This window comes from Carassius gibelio, chromosome B3, assembly GCF_023724105.1.
Source record: "Carassius gibelio isolate Cgi1373 ecotype wild population from Czech Republic chromosome B3, carGib1.2-hapl.c, whole genome shotgun sequence".
Taxonomy (NCBI): domain Eukaryota; kingdom Metazoa; phylum Chordata; class Actinopteri; order Cypriniformes; family Cyprinidae; genus Carassius; species Carassius gibelio.
The window spans coordinates 21,230,858-21,256,229 of NC_068398.1; the positions used below are offsets into that span (position 1 = coordinate 21,230,858).

At 40.3% G+C, this 25,372-nt stretch overlaps 2 protein-coding genes, 1 long non-coding RNA gene and 1 other non-coding gene across 6 annotated transcripts in view; 2 read left to right on the forward strand and 2 right to left on the reverse strand.

The window, feature by feature from the left end:
• LOC127953690 (SH3 and multiple ankyrin repeat domains protein 1) overlaps positions 1-6,730 on the forward strand; it is a 108,042-nt gene extending 101,312 nt beyond the window's left edge. Inside the window, exons 25-27 of the mRNA XM_052552958.1 lie at positions 486-4,071; positions 4,546-5,448; positions 5,734-6,730. Of these exons, the coding sequence (XP_052408918.1) occupies positions 486-4,071; positions 4,546-5,448; positions 5,734-5,821 (4,577 nt within the window). The 3' untranslated portion in view covers positions 5,822-6,730. The remainder of the gene's footprint in view (positions 1-485; positions 4,072-4,545; positions 5,449-5,733) is intronic.
• Positions 6,731-11,611: 4,881 nt separating this feature from the next.
• LOC127953691 (uncharacterized) lies at positions 11,612-12,343 on the reverse strand. The gene is made up of 2 exons (XR_008153314.1): positions 12,008-12,343; positions 11,612-11,769 (listed from the first exon to the last, which is right to left on the reverse strand). It is a non-coding gene; the product is annotated as an uncharacterized LOC127953691 (long non-coding RNA).
• Positions 11,879-11,968, reverse strand: LOC127953971 (small nucleolar RNA SNORD88). The gene has a single exon (XR_008153397.1). It is a non-coding gene; the product is annotated as a small nucleolar RNA SNORD88 (small nucleolar RNA).
• A 108-nt stretch (positions 12,344-12,451) lies between the features above and the next one.
• LOC127953661 (protein kinase C and casein kinase substrate in neurons protein 3) lies at positions 12,452-25,372 on the forward strand. 3 transcript variants are annotated; one of them, XM_052552917.1, is made up of 10 exons: positions 12,452-13,287; positions 17,086-17,163; positions 20,010-20,166; positions 20,338-20,573; positions 20,754-20,909; positions 21,689-21,864; positions 21,984-22,104; positions 22,675-22,748; positions 24,262-24,341; positions 24,412-25,372. In XM_052552917.1, the coding sequence occupies exons 1-10, from the start codon at positions 13,084-13,086 to the stop codon at positions 24,519-24,521; spliced, it is 1,392 nt and encodes a 463-aa protein (XP_052408877.1). In that variant the 5' UTR covers positions 12,452-13,083; the 3' UTR covers positions 24,522-25,372. The 3 variants fall into 3 exon arrangements, with proteins under 3 accessions (XP_052408877.1, XP_052408878.1, XP_052408876.1); XM_052552918.1 differs by lacking the exon at positions 12,452-13,287 and adding an exon at positions 13,839-14,107; XM_052552916.1 differs by lacking the exon at positions 12,452-13,287 and adding an exon at positions 16,929-16,999.

Consider the following 25,372-nt stretch of genomic DNA (forward strand, 5'->3'; position numbering starts at 1 on the left):
GTTCAATTTGCATGCCATTAGATAAAGCCATTGTGTATGTCACTTCTTGTGTCCTGAGGTAGACTTTGTGTGTATTGCATTTGTCCTTGTATAACACAATGTAACTAAAACTGGTCTGCACTGACACAAAAGAGCTTCGCAGAAGTAGATAGGTGAATGGCTTGTACGTGTTACTGCTGGGGGATTGTCCGGTTATGGTAATAACAGACAAGCTGACAGACAGACAGACATACTAAAAGATGGTCTCATTTCTGTATTCCATTTTATTGCCCTCTGCTCATTTTTTTTTTTTTTTTAGGAAATAAAGATATATTTTCCATTCTTACTCTTTTCTCACTCCCAGCTGTTGTACGTTCTCTTTCTCTCTCAAACATATTTTTCTTTTGTCTTTGTTGTTTTGTAACTCTACGTTCTATTAATTCTCCCTTTATTTATTTCCTTGAAAATGTATTTCATCTTCTCTTTTTGGTTTTCTTTTTCTGCAGGGGTTCCAGAGGAGGAGAAGCAGCTCCTTCATCCTCCAGCCATGAAGTTTGCCCGCAGTCTTTCAGTACCGGGTTCAGATGACATCCCTCCTCCCCCTACTACAGCTCCCCCTGAGCCCCCTTTCTCCTCAGCTCCCCCTCTTGGCTTTAGGGGGAAGACTTCCCAGCAGCCGTCTGTTTCTGTGTCTCAATCCACTTCCTCTTCTGCACATTATCAGCTCTACTCACAGTCAGTACATGTCACACATGGACCCAGAGACAGGTCCCCTGGACCACCTGCTGGTTCCGGAACTGGTGAACTCTCTTACTCCCATGCTCAATCCCACCCCTCTGTGCCAAGCAGGACTGCCTCCAGAAAGGTTATTGGGTACACAGGGGACCTTGCAGGGGCTGGAGGAGCACCAGGAGCCAAGTCCGCAGCATTGAGAAGGGGCTACAGCAATGCAGTCCCACCCACTAGTGTAGCTACTGTAATTCCACAACAGCAGCAGACTACTCAGAGCCAACCTTCCAGGATGGACCGCAGTGCAACAGGGGCAGGAGCAGTGGCAGGAGGCATACCAAAAGGTGGCGCCCGGAGAGGCAAGGGGCCTTTGGTGAAGCAGTCAAAGGTGGAGGATCTGCGTCTGGGCCAGGGCACACTGGAAGGGAAGGGGTCAGTGGAGAAGAGCTCTATTCCTATCCCAACCATCATCGTTAAAGCTCCTTCCACCAGCAGCAGTGGTCGCAGTAGCCAAGGCAGCAGCATGGAAGCTGAACCGCCTCCTCCAGGAGAGAGTGAAAGTTCTAAACCCCAACCTATTGTTCCACCACCTGCACCCACCGTTCCACCGCCAGCCCCTCCATCCATACCTGCTCCCCCACCCCCATCACTGCGTACTCAAGAGAGTTTAGACTTCACCAGCCAGTTTGGTGCTGCCATTGTAGGGGCAGCTCGCAGAGATCGGGAACGATTCCATGAGGCACGACGGAAGAGTGCATCCTTTTTTCTTTCTGCTGAAGAAGAGTTGGGTGGAGCAGGAGAAATGGGAGGACGGACCCAGACTTCCCAACAGCAGCTGAGTTCCCAGCCTCCACCTCGTCTGCGACCGTCCAAATCTATAGATGAAGGCATGTTTTCAGGTGATACCTTTATCCACCACACACGCAGTATGCCTCCTGCCTTCGGCCTGCCTGAGTACTCCTCACCTGCTCCTCCTGGGGATTACCAGCCTAAGTCTGTACCTGCTGACTTCTATGGGGCGGGAAGCCGACAACAGCAACAGCAACAGCAGCAGCAAGCCTCCACCACAACTTTCATTCACCCATTAACGGGGAAAGTTCTGGACCCTTCATCCCCACTAGGCTTGGCCTTGGCTGCAAGGGAACGTGCTTTGAAAGATGATGGTCGCATACGCAGAGAGAGGACCACTGAACATCATTTTACCCGTCAGTTGTCCAGCATTGGGGCCTTTCCCTCATCCACTGCTCAACCAACGTCACACATCTCCTACTCAATGGCCTCGTCTTCCTCTGCAACCTCCTCTGCTGCTCAGTCCTCAAGCTCCTCCTCATACCTTGTTACCTCCTCATCACTCGCTGCCACCACTACATCCACTCGGCCTCCATCTCCCAGGATCCTGCGTGGAGCAGGAAGCAGCTGGGGTGAGGAAGCAGGGGCTGGAGAGCGTGCAGATAGGGAGGCTGCTGGCACCTCTGCTCCCAGAGAAGGCCTAAGGGTTCGTTTCTCTGAGGATAAAACTGTCCACCCGCACCACTATCAGTCTCAGCACTATCAGCCTACTTACAAAGAGCGCGAACGAGAGCGGCAGAGAGAGAGGTCACGAGAAAGAGAGAGAGAACGAGAGAGGGAAAGAGAGATAGAAAAAGCTCAGACCCAGTTACAGCAGCAGTCCACACAGCCAACACCCCAGCAGCCTCGACGCCCCTCGTTCTTGAGGATGGAGAGTGAGGCTGGGGCATACATCCTTTCCTTGACACCACCTTCTCCACCTTCAACAACAGCCCCTACACGTCCTTCAGCAGGAGCTGCAGGTGAAGGTGCAAGTGGCTCTGGTCTGATGGTTCTTCCTCCCCCAGCTCCCTCAGTAGATGTAGATGATGAGTTTGTGTTTGTTGATCCTCTCCCTCCACCTCTGGAGTTTGCCAATAGTTTTGATCGTGGTTTGGGTTACTCTGCGATGATGTCTCACAATATGACAGCCCGCCAGCAGCTTCATCATCCACCTCCACCACCACCTCCTCCGCCACCTCCTCCCCCTCCAAAAGACTGCTTTATGTCTGGGTTCCAACAACACACACCCCTGCCCTCACCCCAGGCAGGAGATTCCACAACTTCCAGCCTTACTTCCTATGACAGTGAGGTCGCCAACCTCACCCAGTCAGCCCCGTCTCCCTCTCCATCTTCCCCCAACCCACTACCACCTCCCTCCCCTTCCACCTTGCAGCCCTCTGGGCCACCTCCTCCTCCTTCTGTGTCACCTCCGCCACCACCCACCTCCTACCATAGACCGTATGGCCTTTCTCAGTCACAACACTTATACAACAGTACAAATTCAGCCGGACGCTCCTCTTCTCCAACACCACCTCCTCTCTCTATTCCAGCTCCACCTGCCTACAGAGGCCCTCCAACAGCAACATCCACCCCAGCAACTTCTGTATCTCTCAGAGGTGCCTCAACTGTGACCGCAAGCTGTTCCACAACTGCTTCTACAACTGTCGTCTCTTCTGCTACTACCATTGCTGCCACTGTCACACCACACACACGTATTGCAACTGTCTCCACAGTAGCTACAGGGGGTAGCAGAAGGCCCAGCGCAGAACGTCATCCACCACCCAGTGCAGCTGCAGCTAAGAGTGGCGAGTCCCAGGAGACAGTGGTGGATTCTGGGATTGAGGAGCTGGACAGCCGAAGCAGCAGTGACCATCACTTAGACAACATCCTTGCACTTAGTGGTAGTGGGGTCAGAGAAAGATTAGAGAGAGCAGGGATGGGTAGCTTAGGTGGAGCTGGAGAAAGAGGTAGGGCAACAGAGGCTGACAGAACAAGTGGGGCAGACTTTTTAGAGTCTTATATGAGCTATCTTGATGGTCAGACTTTTGAAATGCACAATGCCAAAGCCGCCAGTACAGCATCCACCTACCCAAAAACACAGAGGTACAGAGAAGGGAGCCGGGCTGGAGATCTTCGACGCCAAACCAGCACGGCACCCCCTGCATTCCACCGTCGTAGAGAGGAGGAAGAGGAGGAGGAGGAGGCAGAAGAGGGAGAGGAGGAGGACATGAATGTCCGCGATGGTTATGGAATGAGGGAAGGGCCAGGGATCGCTCGCTCCTCTGTAATGTACTTTGACCGGCCCCGCACTCCAGAGATAAAACCTCTATGGGGTGACGGGTCAGCTGGAGCAGCGCAGTCGATGGGGGAGGGAGGGATCCAGACTGGGGGGACATATGTGGAGGCACGTAAACTGCATCCTCCCATATCCGGTATGAAGGCAAGCATCATCAATGAACTCAGCACCAAATTACAGCAGAGGAGCAAAGGAACAGAGAACTGGGGAACTCAGCGATCACTGAGCAGACATAGGTATTTGTGTGTTATCAGTTTAGGTATATGTGCATGACTGTGTAAATGTCTGCATGGTGGCCTTGAAAGGAATGTGGCATGGAAAATCTCTTAAGCGGCACAAGCATTGTGTGATTTGGTATGCCATGAGACATAATCAAAATATGAGCCATTCAGTTTAAGAACACCTGGGATATTCAGAGTAACAAAAACATTTTTGAACTCTCATTTATTTATCAGTGTCTCAAACACCAATGAACTCCGGGTGTGTGTACTGTCTAACTGTGTCTGTTAAACTATTCCTCTCTTTTGTGATTTCTGCTTTTTATCGCACTGTCCATGTACGTCTGTTTGTCCCACATCAGACACAGGTAACTGCTGCACTGTTCCACTCTCTCTTTCTCTTTACTGTCAAACTTTTTTTCCTTTTTCTCTCTTTTTGTCCTATCTCTTACTTGTTTTCCCTAATTTTTGTTGCATTTTCTCTCATTTCAGGTTTTCAGAGGACTCCACAGGTGCCCTGAGTCCTCCCTCTGTCCGCTCTAGCTCCCCATCTCCTGTTCAGCTCTCTCAGCCTGCCTTGTCTCCCTCCCCCACCCCTTCTTCCCAGCCACTCTACCCAAACTGGGCTCGATCTCCTTCCCCTCAGCCCCCTGCTGCCTCATCCCAGCCTCCTCCCCGATCACACTCACCTGTTTCTCCCTCTTCATATTCACCGTACCCTACCTCACCCAAACACCGGCCCGTTTACCGCACCAAAGCCCTGGAGTTCCAGTTTATCCCCAGCCGAGAGTCACGTAAGGCAGAGTCACATCATGCTCAGCGCAGGCGAGCACCCAGCCCGTTAATTTCACCCTCTGACCGCCCCAAGCTTGGCCCTCCCCGCCCCTCTTCCCTTCCCATTCTCCCCACTACGCCCCTCTATAGCAGCTTGTATGATCTCCGTGGTTCTATTACTCCACCCTCACCTGCCAATCCTCTTGGGGACCCCTACTTCTCCCCCTCTCCCCCTCTCTTTGCCCCCTCAGGGGCTCCACCTCCTCCAAATTCCTCTCTGTTGGTCTCTCGCTCCTTGTCCCCCACCCACTTCCTGTCAGGGACCTCATCCCCACCACTCCACCCCATTCCTCCACCCACTTGCCTGAGTTACCCTCATCTCCCACCCCCTTCACCCACCAAACCTTTCGCCTCCAAACCACTCCCATACTGGACTAAGTATGACGTTGCGGATTGGCTGGGCTACCTGAACCTGGGTGAGCACAGGGAGCGATTCCTAGACAACGAGATTGATGGCACGCACCTGCCCTCTCTTACCAAGGATGACTACCTGGACCTGGGTGTGACCAGGGTTGGACATCGCATGAACATAGAGAGGGCGCTCAGGAGAGTGATGGACAGGTGAGAGGAGGGATAGAAGGGGAAGCAGAGAGACACAAGGGAGGACAGCGATGGAGAGGGATTAGGGTGAGAAAGGGGTAGTGCATGAACAAACAAAGGTAGTAAAGTTGAGATAAAACCATTGATATGATATTACTAGTACTAACTTCTGGGAACATTTGGAGTGGACCGCTGCATGAGGTCCAGGATGGCATGGATAAAGATAAGGAGAACAGAAAGGGGGATGCTGGCAAACAGAAAGAAAAAATATTTGCTTACACTTTCCACCTTCCCCCCTATCATCAGGCTGTCTTCTAGCACTTTCCCCATTTCTGCCCTCTCCTCTCGAGATAAACGGACAGACAGAAGGAGAGATGAGGCCAACCGGAGTTGAGAGGACAGGAAGGATGAGGTGACAACTGCTGCCATCAGAGATTATTGCCTGAATTAAGAAACATGCAAGAAGAGGTGACTTCGACGTCAAACTGCCGACTCGCAGATGGAGAGATACAGGAGAAACGGAGAGCATCGAAGGCCTGTCGAACTGTGAACATGCCTGTGCTTACGTGTGTTTCAGTCAACAAAAACTAACACCCACATACACATCCGTACATATCAACATTTAAACAGAACACACTTGGTTTTTAGCTTGCAGGCACTCACAAGGTGATCAAAATGGAAATAGATTAATCAAATCGGGGAAACTAACTTTACTAGGATACCGAAGTTCAACATGAGAAGGTAACTACATAACTGAGCCAAATAATTTGAGGGAATCAATCATAATGCTCTTTAGCTTTTCTGTTTTTCTGTAGTTCTTTAGGAAGAGATAGGGAGAAAGAAAGATATTGAAACCTCCTTTGCTATCTTTCTCTTTTTCTCAGTTTTCTGTATTCTGTATTACTGGCAAATATTAACAAATGGTCTCATTTATAGAGTAGGTTCAATATAGACCAATGCAGGGAGGGCAAGTACTGACAAACCTCCTGTCTGGTATGACTAGGGAAGCCCTTAAAATAGAGGCCAATTTAACGGCAGGCACTTATTTGGTAAGACTGTGTTTATGCTTGGGTTCCTGTTGTTTGTGTGTGAGTGTGTGTGCGTGTACTAATGTGAAAGGTTATCACTAGAGGCATGACCGTGATTTGTTATGTGTTTTTACCTCACCAATGGAGGAATTCTAGTTTGCTGAAGTCAGACTGGGGCTTGTGCTTATCTTGTATTTCACTAGAACTTCTTTACCTTCTCATGTATTGTAATGAAATTATATATATATATGTATATATGTATATATGTATATATATATATATATATATATATATATATATATATATATATATATATATATATATATATATATATATATATATATGTATATATGTATATATATATATATATGTATATATGTATATATGTATATATATATATATATGTATATATATATATATGTATATATATGTATATGTATATATATATATATGTATATATATATATATATATATATATATATATATATATACAGACTGGTCACTGTATTACAAACCCGTAGCAAAAATAAGTGCCCAGACCAACATAACACACAAGCGCTCTACCACTTACACACATGCACTCAGTACATCCTCAATCTACTGATAGCAGCATACACAAACGTACGACAACACCTGTCGATGACGATACACTCATTTCTTTTATTTATATAACACATATTGGGACACAATAAAATATCTATGGATACAAGATGAAGATAGTTATAACGCAAAAAAAAAATATTTTAAAGAAGGAAGATGATAAAACATTGTAAAACTAAAAGTATATATATATATATGCTGAAAATTTATCAACATTTTTACCACAGACTCTCAAAATATAGAGTTGACTCTGACTTCAATGAACCTATCAACGATATCAAGGCTCCATTTTAGAAGAGGAGACAACATGGAGACGGGGGGGAGGGAAAACCAAACTGCCTGTATTTCTTTCCAAGTCACTCTCCCTCTCTCCTTCCAAAAAACACTCTTTCTATGGAGGCGAGGCAAGACGAACATGCACTCTGACCTGGGTGAGGGATATGTGCTAATATCTGTTTTAATACGATGATTGTTCCTATAACAGTTTTTAAACTCTAAGTGGGTCTGGAGTTCTGTTGTTGATTTAAGAGATGTTATTAATTGCAGTCACTGTTCTCATGGTCCTTGCTGTTATCGCTATAAGCTGCAGTGTTTCTTGTTTGTTTCTGAGCGCAAATGCTGGACAGGTGTTTATGCTTGACATTTAAAAGAAAAATAATAATAATTAATTTGTGACCACATGCAACTTATTCAGATCTGTGGTACCTCTAGGACTTAAATTGGAGACAAGACAATTGTGTCTTTTAATGTCCCTTTACCCTCCTGCTTTTCCCTTAAAAAACAAAATTATTGTGTCATCACTTTGTATGCAAGGACTATCAAGAAGTTTATTGTGTGTGGCAGTAGATATATCCTTTACATTCATATTCCATCACTCGAACTTAAGTAAATCTAGTGACCTCCAGCCCTCATCTCCCACATCACAAATTGTTGCTCAATCAATTAAAAGGGCTCCTTATCATCACATTGCACCTTTCATGAGTCATTCATCCTTTTCCTCTTCCTTTCATCCGCAGTCATCGAGTCCAAACCACCAACAACTTCACCTTTGTTACCTTCCTGTCTATGTGTCTTTCAGGACCATCTGTAAAGATTTTGCCCCCTTCATCTCCCTCTGCCCATTTTGCATCTGTTCGTCTTCTCAGAATGAGTGTGGGATTCGTGCATCATTCATCACAGTGATGGCTTTACCTTAATCACCCATACTGGACAAAACGATTGAAGAACTTGTTGTATTTTTGATGTTTAAGACTGGTAAGTATAGTGATGTTGATAACAGTAAGGACAATGAAAGAAATCTTTCTGAGATGGAAAAAAGTTTTAAAGAATCTCTGTCTTCCAAATGTTTAACGTGTAATCAAATCATGCTTTCTACACATCCTGTTGTCTCATCTTTTCAGTCCAATTCATCAACCAAATTCGCTTCAATAGCAGCAGGTGTTGCACTCTGATGAACGGTAAATATTCTCACTTTCCAATATTGTCCACTAGGTGGAGTACATGTAACAGTTCTCATCCGCGTGTCTGAATAAAGGATTGGACCATTTTCTGGTTGGGAAAAGGTAATTTGTAAGTCTTTGTTCAGTCCTCAGGCTCTGCAGCTCAGATTGTCAAATATTACAACTTCTAATAATAAAACAGTATTCAGACACGCGTGCTGAGGATACATGCACATTGAAGATCACATAGCCATTAAAGGGTCTGGGCACGGATCACACAGGAGCAACTGATGCAGTAGCCGTCCAGGGTGTGCAGAAAGCATCTTCTTTTCTTTTAAATTGAAGAAAATTAACTATGAACAGTAAAGGGTTATTTACAGAATATATATGTGTATGCGACTATACATTCATATACACATATGAAAAACAAATGTTTTAAGAAATGAGTAAAGATTATTAGAATTATAATAAAAGATGCAGGAATTACCTTGAGTGGCTTGTGGTTTGTTTACTAGCGCATTTGTTATATGGACGTTTTAAAAAGACACAGTTCTAGTGCATTTACACCCAGCAAAGTGTTTATTGAGAAAAAAAAATTATATATATATATATATATATATATATATATAAATTAGTACATCTCTTAGCTTTTTTTTAAATTACACATGCGAAAATAACAGGTAATTTTACACAAATTCGTAGCTTTCTCGCTGATTTTGGCATGTCTTGTGGTAGTTGTGCCAGCTTTGTCCTGAGTAATGAAGCTAAATCGATTTCCAGCAGGAATGTAAAATGATTTAAAGACTCAACTCTTCACACTTTTACAACTGAGGCACATACAGCCATGGCCGTAGCCACCTATGAGGTCACCGAGGTCCGCACCAAACTGTGTTCTCTGATTGACTAATTTGTTGCTAAACTCCTCATATGAATGTCTGCATGTATAATTCTGAATGTTTAGCGTCCGTGGTGTGAAAATTATATATTCCGAGACGCTTCAGAAGTGAACGAGTCTACAGAGTTGTAAGCGAGAGCGCGAGACGCAGCCTCTGTGTTGCCAGATCTAGCATTTTTGACTCATTTTTCCACTTAATAGGACACTTTAGAAAGTTAATAAAGTAGGAAGTTGCTATTTAGGGTCAGCGATAACTTTATCTTACCGAATTTCTAAAATATTTGAAATAACTTTTATTTATTTATAGTTTTTGTTTATTTTAATAATATCTAGCAATATTACATCGCCGGTGTCTGGCAGTAATCAAAAAGGCAGCGGCTATTTGCACTAAGTGCAAATAGCTGGATTTTCTGATCATTATAATACCATTTGCAAATAGTGGCAATTATCTGCACCTCAGTATAGTAGTACATTATAAAACAGTATGCAATAATTAATACTTTATTTTAAACCTTTTTTATTACCTCATTTTCAGATGTGATTTGAAAAGGGAGAAAAAAGTTGGCCAAAAGGCGGATTCGAACCTGTCAAAATATGACACACGGTTTATCTTCTGGGCCACTAGAGGCGTAAAAATATAAAAACAATAACAGCAATATGTGTGGTTGCATGAATAAACGGATACAATTATCCACCCCATAACTGCAGTAAAGTATTAAACTTTGATGCAATAATTAGGATATTAAAGGGACACTGAGTAGGAATTACTCCCATCTAGTGGTGAAATTGTATTTTGCATTCAAACTAAATTTGCTCTCCAGCGCCTCGCTTTTTCAAATGCGCGTTGCATCTACGGTAGGCGATATGTACCAAAAAGCTTTGACAGGATGTCTTCTAATAGCACTTCGTCGAGTTTTCCTTCAGGTGAACAGGTGTGTTATTTCAAACAAACTGCAACATGACAACTAACAAACGAATGTTACAGTATGAATTACTGACTGTGGAAAACATGAAATATTGTAATTAGTAGTTATGTCTAATTTATTCGTTATATTTTCGGAATTATATGCATTGTTAGATATAAAAAAATATTATAATATAGACTGTAACACTGACTTACCTGTCGAGAAGAAAACTGGCCACTTCAGCGTCTCTTTTGAAATCTTTATCAAGCATTAGCTCTTTCCACCTAGAAAAAGCTTCCCCGACATTAACTCTTGTTTTCTGTAATCTACGGTCACGTTTCCTTTTACGTTCTATTTTTGACTGTTTTGGCGACGATGTTTTCTTCTGCTGTGGCGCGGCATATGTATGGTCCATAATAAGAATGCAATCCAGACTTTTAAACTTGCCGGTGCAGTTTCAAGCGCCTCTCACTGCTCTGCACCTGCGTTTCTGGCTCTGACCGAAAACGCGTTGTGGAAACGCGTTGGCTTAGTACTTTTTGTCCCTCTCTGCTATTATAGTTTTGCAAGATGGCGGAACTACATGGAAGCCTCCGTCAACCTACCCGTCCCATGTATATAAAGATAATAAATTCTTCATTTACGAGGATTAGTTTAAACATTGGCATAGGTATTTGTACACCATTGAGGGCATATTTATGAATAGAAATATTGATTTTAGATAATAAAATACCTAAAAAGTTACTTATTGTCCCTTTAAAAAAACGAGCATCCCTCCAAAAACATCTACATCTCGGTTATCTTTTCAAGTGTTAGTATATATAATTAGTTGTATTTATAAGGGTTATTATAGCACAATTATATAAAATAAGGGGGTTATTATAGAAACCCCGTGAGCCTCAATATTTTACAAAACCTGGCTACTGGCATGCATACAACTATTAGGAGAATACAGAAGCAAGCAAGCAATAATAGATGTTCAAAACGTACTGCATTATGCAGAGGACTACACAATTTATGGCTACTTGTCATTCAGAAACATTCATGACCGTTTTTTTTTTTTGTTGAAGACAACCAGTTTGCGATCATGTGAGGCAGCTAGGCATCGTTTAAGTTAAAAACTATTAGTGAAGTCTAATCTAATTCTCACTTTTCCCTCAGTCGTACATTTCCAAATCACTCCATGCCACTTTTAGCCAGTTACAGACTGGATTAAGCATTTAATGTAATGTAGCATAAACTATTTTCAACTTTGACGACTTCGGTAGGAACACCAGTTTAACAGCACTTTCCAAATCAATCTGAAGATGCCAACGATGGTTTTCAAAGTCTCATTTATTAGCAAAACAAAAGGAGCAAACACGAATTACATAAAACCTTTATAGATTTACACAACCGGCATTTGTACGGTATTGATTTTTACACGTTGTAGAAACGCAGAAGCTCCTCCACAGGCCACGGTCACAGATTCCAATCTGGAAGGAAAGAATACGTGTTATTACTAGTGTTGGGTTTCATTCCTTTAAAAAAAAAAAAAAAAAAAAAAAAAAAAAAAAAAAAAGAAGAAGAAAGGAAACTTCAACAGCACTTCTCAGATTCTGCCATGTCAGGAGCAGAATTGCACGGTGTCTTCACATGAGTTCAGAGCCCAGTGCTAAAACATCACAGAAGCGTTTTACAAGCCAAAATAAAGTGATTAAAGCTGGATCTCACCTCACAGCAGCAGAAGCGTCCAGGTCTTTCTGCAGGAGAGAGAAAAGAAGATGCCCAGAAGTAAGACTAACATGAACAAAAGCGGTGTTTGAACTACTCCGCGCGAACACAAAAACAATTTGAAAGGCAAGATCTCATTCATTCAAATAACTAAAAGCGCACCACACGTTCACATGCGATTCATCATCTGCGCGCCACGTGGTGACGGTAGAGCTGAATAAACCCACTTAAGATGCATTAACCTATAGTAGTCTTATGTTTACCATTATTACAACATAAATCCCGGGTTTAACAATAAATACGATACATTCCTAACAATGAAACCATAAACCATACACTTACCCACACACTAGTGTATCAGTTTCTTCGACGCCAGATTGAGGAGTGAGGACTCTTCCGCCTGCAGTGTGCCGCTTTATGTATCCTGAGTAGGACCTACCTTTAGGTGTCCGTTAATAGCGCCTTTACAAAATTCAAGCAGGCAGGGCTGTGGTGCATTTAGAAACATAACGTTTAAAAGTGATCTTTTTCGTAACTCGCCCAAATATCTTGCCAGATATTTTGTTTGGTTAATAATGTAGATCACTGCTTTTTTCCCTATATTGTACTTTTCCAAATGAAATTGTACATTTGTAGTAGTAGCTTGGCCTATAGGCCACTTTATGTTAGTTTGAGATTTAACGTTTTGCTTGGTTCATCAGGTTGAACAGGTTTTTGACCTTTTAAAAGCAAGATTTCTTTTCTAATATTTACAATATTTCTTAACTTTATTTGAACTTATATGGATTTTTGTTTATTTATTTAAAATATAATAATGCTGTATGATTTTCATATAATTTATTTGTAGATTTGTTAGTTTTTTTTTCCGTATAGTTTTATAGCAGCTAAATGTAATACAGTAAAATATGTAAAATATCAGAAAGAGGGTATTATGTGATTCAGTGTAAAGTGGTAAGGGTAGGATATGTAACCCCGATTATGACCACATTGTCTTAAAAATAGAACAGAGATAGAATGGTTCATTATTAATTATCAAAATGCTTTACTGAGATTATAAAAATATAACTGAAGCATGCATGCAGAGATATTTGAGATGGGCTCTTGTCAGTGTGTACAACAGCTGCCGTATTTGTAATACTGAGTCACAGCGCTTTGTTCAATACAATCTGCAGCTCTTCTCTCATCTCCCTTCCCTAAGAACCCCTGGATGTGCCAGTGCCAGGCAGCTGCTGTGTGGACCTCCGGAGACCAGGGGAATTATGAGATTAAGCATTTTTGAGGTGAGGTTTTGAAGTTGAGGTTTTGAAGTTGTGATAGAAATAAATGTATGTGGTTATTCAAAATATAATAATTCACGGAATATGAAATGTGTAACACTTTACAATAAGGTTGCATCTGTTAACATTAATGAAAGAACAATAGTTCTGCAGCATTTATTAATCTTGTTAATCTCAACATTTACAAATACATTCTTAAAAATCAAAAGTTTAATTAACATGAACATGAACATTTTTAAGTAACAGGTTATTAAATGCTGTAAACATTTATTGCTAATTGTTAGTTCATGTTACAGTAATGCATTAGTTAACAAAATTAGACCTTATTTGAACATTTCTTTTGTTACTATGAAATCTTTAATTAGGGGGGTAAGTAAAGATGTGTCTCTCTTTGTAAGTTATTCTTGAATGAAACACATCCGAACTAACTGTCTGGATTGAACCCACTTCATTACCACTTTACTGTAAGGAGCAGCTCTGTGTTTAAAAGAGAGAGAGAGAGAGAGAGAGAGAGAGCGAGAGGGAGGAGGGTTGTCATGTAGTATGATCCACAGAGAGAAGAGTCTGGTCGCCCGCAGCTGCTTCGGAAAGAGGGGGATCTGGAGAGAGGGAGAAGAGGAGAGGAGAGAAAGAAAGTGACAGGAAGCCACCTCATTAAACACTGACAGCGGGTCAAAGACAGAGAGGAGGAGAAAGAGTGTGTCCAGAACACACCATAAACATATGGTGGTGTTAGAAGTGAAAAAGCCAGCAGAAAGGGGTGGTCTGTTACTCCAGAAAAGAAAAAGTGTGAACTAAAAGACTTTCTCTGAAAAAGTTAGAGGTGAGTCTGTTGCGTCCTTTTTTCCTCTATCCTACTTTATTTGTTCATATGTTTCTGTCAGGTTAGATCACATCGCATTGATGAGTTCTGCAGAATTCATATACTATTTCTGTCTGATGCATTCATAAGTTGCTATATATTTCTTCAGTGTGTGGGTGTGTGTTGAGTTATGTGTGACACTCAAAACGGGGACAGGGGGAGGAGAGAAAAAAGAGAGCCAGGGTGGGTGTGGGGTATGGGGGTTTGAGGGGCTTTGAAAAGGGGGAGAAAAGAGAAAATAAGAGGAGGGAAGAGGTACATTCACAGCAACGTCATGATGATATTTTCAGAGAAATGGGTCATTCCCTCCTCTCCAGTTACAGGATCTTTCGAAACTTTCAAATAGTTTTTGATCTCTATTTTGAATCGACTATTTTGTCCTTTTCCAAAATGCAGTTCTTTGTAACATGCCATTCTAGGTTGTGATTTTCTTAGATGTTTTAGAGTACCTCTGCAGTTCAGTCTCTGAAACGAAGTAATGATCGTTTAAATCATTCAAGTGGATTTGGTTTATACCATCTATATAATTGTACATAAAATTTTGATTTTATTCTGGGTTATAAAGACTAAACAGAGATGGGTTATGAAGATGAAACTTTCCTGGAGACGGTTAACTTCACACAAAAGACCGAATGCAAACAGACAACAGTGAAAAAAATGAAAATACTGTTATCACATTATCACCCTCATATTGCTTCAAACCCGCATAACTTTCTGTCTTACTTGGAACAAAACAGGGAAAATTTTGATGAATGTAGTTGATTTTTTTCATGCAGTTGTGAATGCAGATGAAATCATTTGATCTTCTAAACTGGTGTAAAAATGCATCAGAAAAGTATAGAAAATTTTAAGTTTAGTTTAAACATTTATTCAGTGAAAATCTTCCCCTTTAGTATTAACCCTATCTATATTCTAAACGCATCATATTGAACGATTAATCCATGGATGGTCTTTTATGTTTTATTTATCTATCTGTCTATCTATCTATGTATCTATCTATCTATTAATTAATTAATTTATATTATTATCATTTTTTTTATCAAAATGTCATATCTGTCATCTTTTGGTGGAATGACATTGCCTTTTAAAAGTTCTGCATAAACCCGCCTCTTCATTACAGTTGACCAAAAACCTGCATTTACATCTGGCTCCATCTCATCAACAACCAATGGAGAAAAAATTCCCCGTTCAGTCTGTTTCACTCTGATGTATGTCACACAATGAAAGCAAAGACCTACCTCCGTTACATCGAAACTTTTAGATCTGAATCAGTCTGGATTATGAATGATTCATTCAGATGTTTTTAACAATAAAAAAAAAAAAAAAAAAAACTTAAAATAACATACAGTACATGTCAGTCTTTTCCTTACACAAAACTACAGAAGACTTAAAATATACTTTTGCATCATTCTGGAATCTTGAAAATCTCATTGGGTGTTCAACAAACCACATATTTTGCCTTAAACAAAAAATCTAATAGAATTAAAAGAAATGAAAGAAATTAAATATAATTTTCATTTAAGCTTGAACTGTCCCTTTAAGCTTGTCCCTGCTCATATTCTCTGAGAGCACAAGACTATATCTGAAGGGAGAGGAAAAGAGGGGGAACAGGAAGTGAGGTTAAAGTTCAAATATAGAGTGATTTACTATACCCATGATGGTATGCAGTGTGAAAGACGATAAGAAAGGAAAATGTGGGATAACGCACTGAGGTCCATGAACCCTCAGAGAGGGAAAGAGAAAGTAGAAAAAACAGACAAATAACAGCTTGTTCATGCACTTCGCTTCTGTCGTCCTGTTCTCTCTCCATGTCTTGTGACAAAATGTGGTTAATTGCATTTACAGAAACAAATGGCCACAGGCATGTTGTGCTGTCTGTAGGGTGTGTGTTCAGGGCAGCTCAGACATGCGCCTGTGTTTGCAAGCATGTGTGTCAAAGAGCTCATCAACATGTGTGGTTTTAGAAGAGTGTGTGTTTGAGTATGTGTTGGTGTTGGTGAACTTTCACTCCATGTTTATTTTAGGATGGCTCAAATGTCAAAGCCCAGCGCTCTGGATCAAGGCAGATAGCAGTGGAGAGTATTAAGCACTATCTATCTATCTTACTTCAACACTTGCATCTGCTTCATTTTTCACACATTAACTAGTCAGTCAGAGAGCTCTTTGATCTTCTGTAAACAACCTTGTATATAACTATCCTCCTTTCTTCAAGAACTAGACCTCAAGACCATTAAACTTGTTTGTTGGAGACATGCACTTTCCGACGCAGTTCGTAAACTGTAGTTTAAAGAGAAGAAAGCTTGTAAAACAGAACACTCTCCAAGCATGCTATTAGACACAGTATGCGATTCAGCTCTGTCACACATATCTGACTGTTGTCTGCAAGTTAAGACAAGCTAGAAATACAATCCAGCCATTATCTGCCATGTCAAATGGAGAGTACTAGCCCAACTACTGACCTCTAATTCTCACAGCTAAATGAAGAAAAACTACTACTAGTAATTTTGTTTAAGATATATTAGGAGCTTTGTTTTGTTTGTTGCACTATTTGATGCACCAGGCATGCACTTATACTGACACCTAGTGGTTTGGATGCAGCATCACGCAAAAACAAATGTTTTTGTTTATCGATGCCCCTGTAGAAATTTAGTATACAGTAGTCAGCAAGAATTAATGTATTCCCCAAATGAAAGTGTGCAGTAAAAGCGGGTTACTGAGGTAAAGTGACTAGTATATTGTTTGTCATGTGATCTCAACATGGCAGCTTCCACGAGGCGACCCGCCCCGTGTAGATTTAAACTCTGCAGTGGTCATCTTATGTTAATATAGATGATTTTTAAATGTTTTTCAAAGGTACCATTAACTGCTTTTTTTGTAACTGTTTTTAATGAGGAAAATGCGTGCAACTTTAAATGCTGCTTTTCATATCTCTATTTCAGATTTGTCAACTTGTCATCATGTCAACGCTCTCGGCAGAGACGGGCCCTGAGGATGTCAACAATCAGAGCTTCTGGATGGTAAGTGAGAGTGGGAGGAAGGACAGCAATGACTCAGACGGGCGGTGGACCTCTAGAAAATACCACCCGCTTCTGCTTTATGTATGTGTTAGCAGAAAGACATGCATGTGAATGATGTAGCTTGACTTGGTTTTAACAGTTAAACAGTTTAAACAGTTGGAGATGACAAGATCTGTTTGGACGTTAAGTGGAATGCTTCACAAAAGCTTCTGAACACCCTACATTAGCCAAATGAAGATTAATATTCGAGTGAAGTCTATTTTACTTCTTTGAGACTTCTGCAGCATGTTTTATGGTTCTTTAACCTTTAATCTCAGTCTATAAATTCCATCCATTGTGCCTCCACCCATTTTAATTAGCTCAGCTTTTGTCTCTCGGCTCCCTAATTGGTTTGCTGTTCTGCTCTGCAGTGCTGCTGGGAATCATGCAGAACCTTGCCTTTAAATACCTTTATAAATGTGGTATTTTTTAGACTGTATAGCAATTCTGTACTATTTTCACATTTTGCATGTTCAGATCTCTCTGTGTTAACCTTAAATCACCCTCTGTGTATTTGTTCATCCGTCGAAATGTTAGCATTTAGTTTTCTGTTTTATATTAGTGCAGTAGTTAACATACTTCTAACAAGTTCTTATGATACTAATAATGGCAATTATGCAATGATGCTGTATATATAATTACACATAGGCACTATTAACTGTCATGCCCATGTTTAAACTTACAATATGTTTAGGAAGAAAGTAAATAGCAAGCTGATATTTAGCAGTTGCTTTTATCCAAAGTGATTTACAGTATACTTATTACAGAGACGGCCCCCTTGGGACAAATTGATGTTAGATGCTCACACGTACAGTACACTTGTTACTGCATCATACTGAAGAAGACTTTCTCTTCACCACTGTTGTCTTTATTTTGACTAATGATATTTTGTATCCCCTAAGCCTCTTTGAAACCCAAAAGAAACCAGATATTCATTACAATATTATTTAATTTGTTTATTAAATGTGACCCTGGACCACAAAAACAGTTTTAAGTCACATGTGTGTACAGTATATGAAGCAATAGCCACAAATATATTGTCTGGGTCAGAATTATAGATTTTTCTTTTATGCCAAAAAATATTAGGATATTAAGTAAAGATCATGCTCCATGAGGATATTTTGTAAGTTTTTTTGATTAGTAATATGCATGACTAAGAACTTAATTTGATTTCAATTGATTTTGCACTCTCAGATTCAAGACTTTCATATAGTTATACCTCCACCATATATTTTCCGATCATAACAAACCATACGTCAATGTAAATCTTACTTATTCATCTTTCAGATAATGTATAAATCTCAGTTTTGAAAATTGACCCCTAAGACTGTTTTTGTGGTCCAGGCTCACAAATAGATTTATATTCTTTCTCCTGGGGGCAGTTGGCTGGTCCCAGTAAAGTAGGTAATTTGGAGTTTTACTATCTTTTTTTTGGAACCTAATGATCATTAAAATGTACTTTCATTGCAAAAAAGTAATTCTTCATCTACAGTAAATGAATATGCATGTAATAGTATCCCACATATACATTGTTGGTGAGTTTTATCTGATGAATATTTATGGAGTTTCCTGTGGTGATTTGTTGTTATTATCAATGACATCTAGAGCAGTTTGATCATACAGAAGCTGTTTAAGATTCTCCTCTGCTCTCTTTTGTAGCCTCAGCTCTTTTTGCTGAGTTGCCATCCCATCTGGAGCTTGGCCAGTGCTACGGTTTGGGGTGAAGTGCTCCGACCAATGATGTTCAGTCAGTTTACCACAACCACACTGCTTCTGCCTGCAAGGGTTTCGTTGCATGTCCTACCTTGTAATTGGCTGGCCGCTGACCAGAACTGAGCGCTGTAGGGTTTTTGTGTTCATCCTAGATGCTGTGATTGGTCAGCCACAGCACTGACTGTAGATTGCCGTGATGAAATGCAGAAAGTTTCGGCCGGAGTTAAACGGGGTTGATTTTTAAATAGACTTGTCTGTTCAGTAAAACAGTTCTGTTGCAATATTGTGCAGCTTTGAGTCCAGCTGGATGTTATACTCCGTTGACAGGGACCGTGTTATTTGTTTGATTTCTGGGATTCTCTGATTGGTTGGCAGGTGCTGCTCTGCAGCGCTCTTGGCCGGAGCTGAGATTCCTCAGCTGTTTTTACTTTTTTCACAGACTGGGGAAAATACGTGGTGCAAACCACAGCTAAGAGAGAGAGAAAGAACTGAGAAAGAATAACACATAAGGAAGATGTAGAGGAGAGAGATGAATTGATCAAATTGTGGGGGAGCTGCTAATAAAATGGAAGAACACGCTCCACATCAGCAAACACGACGCCCATTCTGGAAATGTCATTATGTTTGCCCTCCTCCCTCATTCTCTCTCATTTATTGTGTTATTACAGTTAATCAACCCCTTTCACTGGGCTGTCCATGTGATGCCCCACTTACCGTGGCCTGAATTCTCTCCACTCACTGGTACTCATCTAGTCACAGATGTTTCTTTTTTCTTTTTTCGGGGGAATAATGTTTGAATTGTGCTCTGGTTTTCCACACCACATGTTGTCTTCAGGCGTTTATATTAGAAACAAACCTTACGCTATACTGATAGCCTGTCCAATCCATAGCAAACAAACCCAGTGACCCTTCTGGAAAAGAAATGAGGCCAGTCCCTTGGAGGAGAGAGGGACATCTTCTCTGTGTCTAACAGTAAATGCCTCACTCTTGACCCCTTAAACAGCTTATAAACCTTTAGTGCCAAGTCTTTAGTTTTCTTTCCCCTCAATATTTTACAATTAGCCTTACAGTTTTTTCCATGTTCTGTTTTTCAGCCAGGGAACTACCACCAGACAGTGAAGAGGACCGAAGACGCGTTCCAGGCGTGTAATGATATAGTGACGTGTTTCCAGGAGAGAGCCAGGGTCGAGAGACAGTACGCACAGCAACTTAGTGAGTGGAGTACCAAGTGGAAACCTCTAGTGGATGCTAGTGAGTACTGCAGTTTTCATCAAGATGCTCTGAACAAAAAATGTATTGCTTTACATATAGCTAAGGAGCTGTGACCCGTGTTTTATATGAGATGTCCACAAGTTTCTTCTTGTGACCTTAAATGGCCCTCTTCTTTCTTCCATCAATATGTTTGTCTTCATCTTTGTCCAGGTCCTCTCTACGGCTCTCTGTTACGAGCCTGGCAGTGCTTCCTCTCTTCTGCTGACCGCCTCTCGTCACTGCACTCCTCCATCTGTCGTTCTCTGGTGTCAGAGGACGGAGATCGCATCCGGACATGGCAGAAGGAGACTTTCCATAAGAAGATATTTGGAGGTTTCAAGGAGTCCCAGGATTTTGAAACTGGTTTCTCACGTGCTCAGAAGCCCTGGGCCAAGAGACTGAAGAAGGTAATGCAAGCATTGCAGTTCTCATTTTATTTGTACACAGTATTGTAGGGGGAATATTTTTTTTTTTTGCATAAATGCTTAAATATGGTAATTGTTGAATAATACATTTTTGAAAATGAAAGAGTGTGCAATACTAACCCCTGGCCTACATGAAACTAATTATTATTATTTTTTTGGCAGCTAGAGAAGGCTAAGTCAGCGTTTCACAAAGCTTCCCGTAAGGAACACATGGCTCGTGAGCGGGAGGCCCATGCCCAAGGCAACCCTGACATCGCCATCGAGAAACAGAGGAAGATCCAGGAGGAGACTGAACTGGCTCACCAGGAGACAGAGAAGGTGAGTGCGCTGCGGTGCGGGGGAGACTGTCAGAAAGAAACAGACAGAGAAAAAGAAAATAACAGTTTCAAATAGTCTTTTATCATCCAAGTTGGGAAAAGGAAGCAGAAAAAAGTTTACATTTTTACCTTACTTTACATTTAACTTTACATTTACAAGCTTCATAACAATACAGTGAAATCATGCAATGTACTGCTCAGAATAATGATCTATGTTAAGATTAATCTACAGCATTGAGGAGAAAAACAACAACAACAACAACAACAACAGATGACACGACTTGTGTTTTAACTATTTAGTATTCCCTATTACTATACGTGTAAATTTAGTATTATTTGTTGCAGGACATTTTTGATTGTCATTCAAGACTCAGTTTGAAATCTAAAATAAAATAATATTTATTTGAGTAAAAATACAGTAGAAACATTTATATTGTAATATATTATTTCAGCTTAAAATAAATGTTTCCCGATTTTATATATTTCAAAGTGTAATTTATTCAATGCTGATTTTCTTCTTAACAATATTTAAACATTTTTTTTTTCAGGATTTTTTAATGAGTAATTAATTTAAAAGAACTGCATTTGTACTAACTTATATATATATATATATATTTAAAGTTCTGTATAAAAAGTTAACCATTGTTTTTATTGTTTGAATAATAACTGCTTTGACAATTTAAACATTGTTTTGAAGTTGCATTTTAAAATCCAGTTCAGTCTGAAGTGACACATAAACACAACACATCTGACTAACTGGCTGCAAATTCCTGTTCACAGGTTCGAGCCCGCTATGAGAAGGTTCTTGAGGAAGTGACCCGTTATGCTCCACGCTACATGGAGGAAATGGAGTCGATCTTTGACCAATCGCAGGAGGAGGAGAGAAAGAGGATAAGCTTCCTCAAACAGGCTTTCCTGTCCATCCACAGACACTTGGATATCACCAACAACGAGAGGTTTGTGAGAACCGCTGTACTGTACTGGTCAAATCTCAGTTTCTGTCCATTTCAGTATTACTCACAATGAGTATCTCATACAAGTGCTCTCTCTCTCTCTCTCTCTCTCTCTGTGTTAGTGTAAAAGCAGTGTACAATGAGCTCCACAACACTCTGATGTCCATCAGCGATCAGGAAGATTTGCGCTGGTGGAAGAATACACACGGGCCAGGAATGCCCACCGACTGGCCTCAGTTTCAGGTAAATACATGCGGTTTATCTTGCAAAAACATTACATTTACGAACATTAGCTAAAATGTAGTTTTTAAATTTCCAAAAGAAAATGTTACGGTGTGGTAAGTGTTTGCCATTGTATGTTTGTTACCTGACCTCTGTTACCTGGACCCTTCCACTTTATTAAGAAATACTGAAGTAAAGTCTTTTCCGTGACTTCTGCTTTATTATTTGCTATAGGTAAAAAACTAGAAGCATACTGTAAATGTATTACGATAATTGAAATGATCAAGCAGTGTAAGTGACTGTTTTTGTACAGCTAGTGCATAGGAAGCCTGGCACATTCAAGCTACAAATGATCGCATCCGGTCTTATAGTAAAAATAAGGTGCATTGTGTGTGATGAGAAATGTGCAGTTAGCTACACTGGTATCACTCATGCATTCTTGAGGGTGTTAAACTGACGTCTTTGTTGTTATATGTGATATTTATGTATCTCACAGCAGCACATCTTCAAATATACTGCATTCTGTTGTGCCAAAACCCACATTTACTCCTTCACTCACTCACTCCGTCTCTCACTCTCTTTCTATTTCAGGAGTGGACACCAGACAAGAAGCATAAAAAGGGAAAGAAGGAGGTGGAGCAGAAAGCAGTAGTGATGGAGAGAAGGTCAGTTTACTACAGTGATATTTGCTGTAGGGCTTCACAGCGCTGGGCTGCCTGACTGTTGTTCACTACAAACCAAACGGGGCCGTCTTGAACTTCAGGCCTTGTTAATGTTTGCTGCTGTGTATTGACCTGTTGCAAAGCTCAGTCTCTTTGGTTAATATTGCTCAGACAAGCTTGACAAAGGATGAGTCGGGGACTGAACAGTGATTTTGTTCAGTAAAACACAGAAGCAAACATATCCAGTACTGGAATTCATTGTGACATTGCACAACATTCTGGCTGTTTTTCTTTACAAAAGTAAGTCACTATGCAGTATCGTTAGATTGTGGTGACTGTGAACCAGAACTGAGGCAAACGTTGATCACAGTCGACTTAAAAGAAAAAACGTTCATTTAAAAGACATTTTGAGTGAGAACATTACATTAGTTCCTAATGTTTCTACAGCACGTTCACTATGGAACCGTGAACCCTTTAATTGCTATCAACAATGCAGTACAATAATCTGAATCAATATTTAAATGCAATGATGCTAGGCTAGTAACATCAACATCCTTGGAGCAAATTCTTTCTAATGTTTTGTGTTCTTTGTGCTTCTGCATGATCTGAGAATGATAGGTGGCACGTATTCATAACTCCTCAGGAAGATTTTAAAAAGAGCCTAAATCAGCTGTTATCTTTTCTATGTATTGCAAGAGCACTGGCTTACAACAAAGTTTAGTATTTATAGATAAATCCTATTTTACTCATCCGAGGACAGTAACAGTCCGAAATGTTATAGTATTTGGTATCCTTTTTAGGAAGGTGTGAAAAAAATGGACCCTAAAATCCTCATAAACTTCCTTTATTATCCTTCTTTTGGTTTAGTGTTTCACACTATAAGTTTTGTTAGTTATATGGTTCCTAAAAATGTTATATTTAATATTTAATGTATTGAATAAAGAAACAAATATACAGTTATGTTTCTATGTTGTATCACAATAGAAGCCTATTTTTGCAGCATAATAAAAAAAACAAAAACAAAAAAAAACATTAGATTTATTTAGAATTATGACATAAAATGTCATATAATTATGGCCAGCAATTATGAGATACTAAATCATAATTATGAGTAAATATTTCAAATGTAGCATTGTGCAAATTATTATTAGATTTGTTTATAATTAGGACTTTCTTTTATGTTGTTGTTATTGTCATTTTGACCTGTAAGAATTATGAGACTTTTAATCTCATAGTTTGGATTTTTTTTTTATCTTGTAATTATGAGTCTCATAATTTTGACTTATTGTGTGACAATTTTGACTTTATATCTCCTAATGATTTACAAAAGCATGTTTTTTTTTTCTTATGTGGCAAAAATGGGCTTCCATGATTATCCAGCAAAAGACAACAACCAGGTTTTGATTAAAACTATCCACACATTTGCATTAGAAAAGAGCAAATGCTTGTCTGCTGATTTAGTGGATCGTAACATTTTTAAGAAAGGGCTTATTTTAGTGACTATCTGTTTTCTCAGTGTAATGATTGGAGGAGTGAGAGTCAGAGCTCTTTATGACTACGCTGGACAGGAGACGGATGAACTGTCCTTCAAAGCAGGTAAGTTTGTGTGTTCATATATTATGTGTCTGTATGATGTGCGTGATGTTTAATGTTTGTGTGTGTGCAGGTGAGGAGTTTCTGAAGATCGAGGATGAGGATGATCAGGGTTGGTGCAGAGGCATGATGGACGGAGGGAAAGAGGGCCTTTACCCTGCGAACTACGTGGAGGTGGTATAAAACCAACAGAACAGCATCGAGCTCCAGCTCTGGGGTCCATGATGCCTACAGAGTGTCCAGGTTTAAGCCTGCTTCACAGCCATTTTTATTGAAGACTGCTTTGTTTTCGGTGGACGGAGGGTACACAGGTAAAGGTTTAGAGTTGTATTGAGTGCGTAAAGTTGGGATCAGAATGAGAAAATGTTTCCAAAGCTCTTTCACTACGATCTTACTTGAGAACATAGTAATGTTATGTTTGATTGTGTGTCACATTGTAGCTTTGAATCAAAAATATGCAGAGATTTTCATACGTTATAATATGATTAGGTATCAAGATCCTCTAATATATAAGGAGAATATGAACTGCATTGTCTTGATGCTTGCATGAACCTACAGTGTATTTTAAGGAGAGTGTCTCACACCAAAGATGTCACCGCTTATTTACGTTTTATCAGTGACATATTTCTTCTGCCGAGAATTGCGTTATATCTGATGCCTGTGTAAAAGGGGCCAGATGTTTAGGATGTTATCTACAGCTGCAAATTTCACGCAAGGTGTTAATAGGTATGATAATATGCTATTTTATCCGCTTTGGTCGTGCTTGTAAATGTCACTTGTCTCACATTTAGTTACACAAAGGCAGTACTAATCAACACCACTTTTAAAGTGATAGCCACGGGATCCATTATGGTCTCTTGGTGTGTATTTCTGTTGTGTTTTAAGATGTCAGTCTAACCAAAGGAAATGTATGCAAATGAGCACAGTGTTTGTTTGTGCCGTAGTGCGAGTAAATTACATTGGATCAGGGCAGTATTTTCTGCACCATCACTATTCTAATGCGAATGCTTGCAGTATTAAAAGGGATACATATT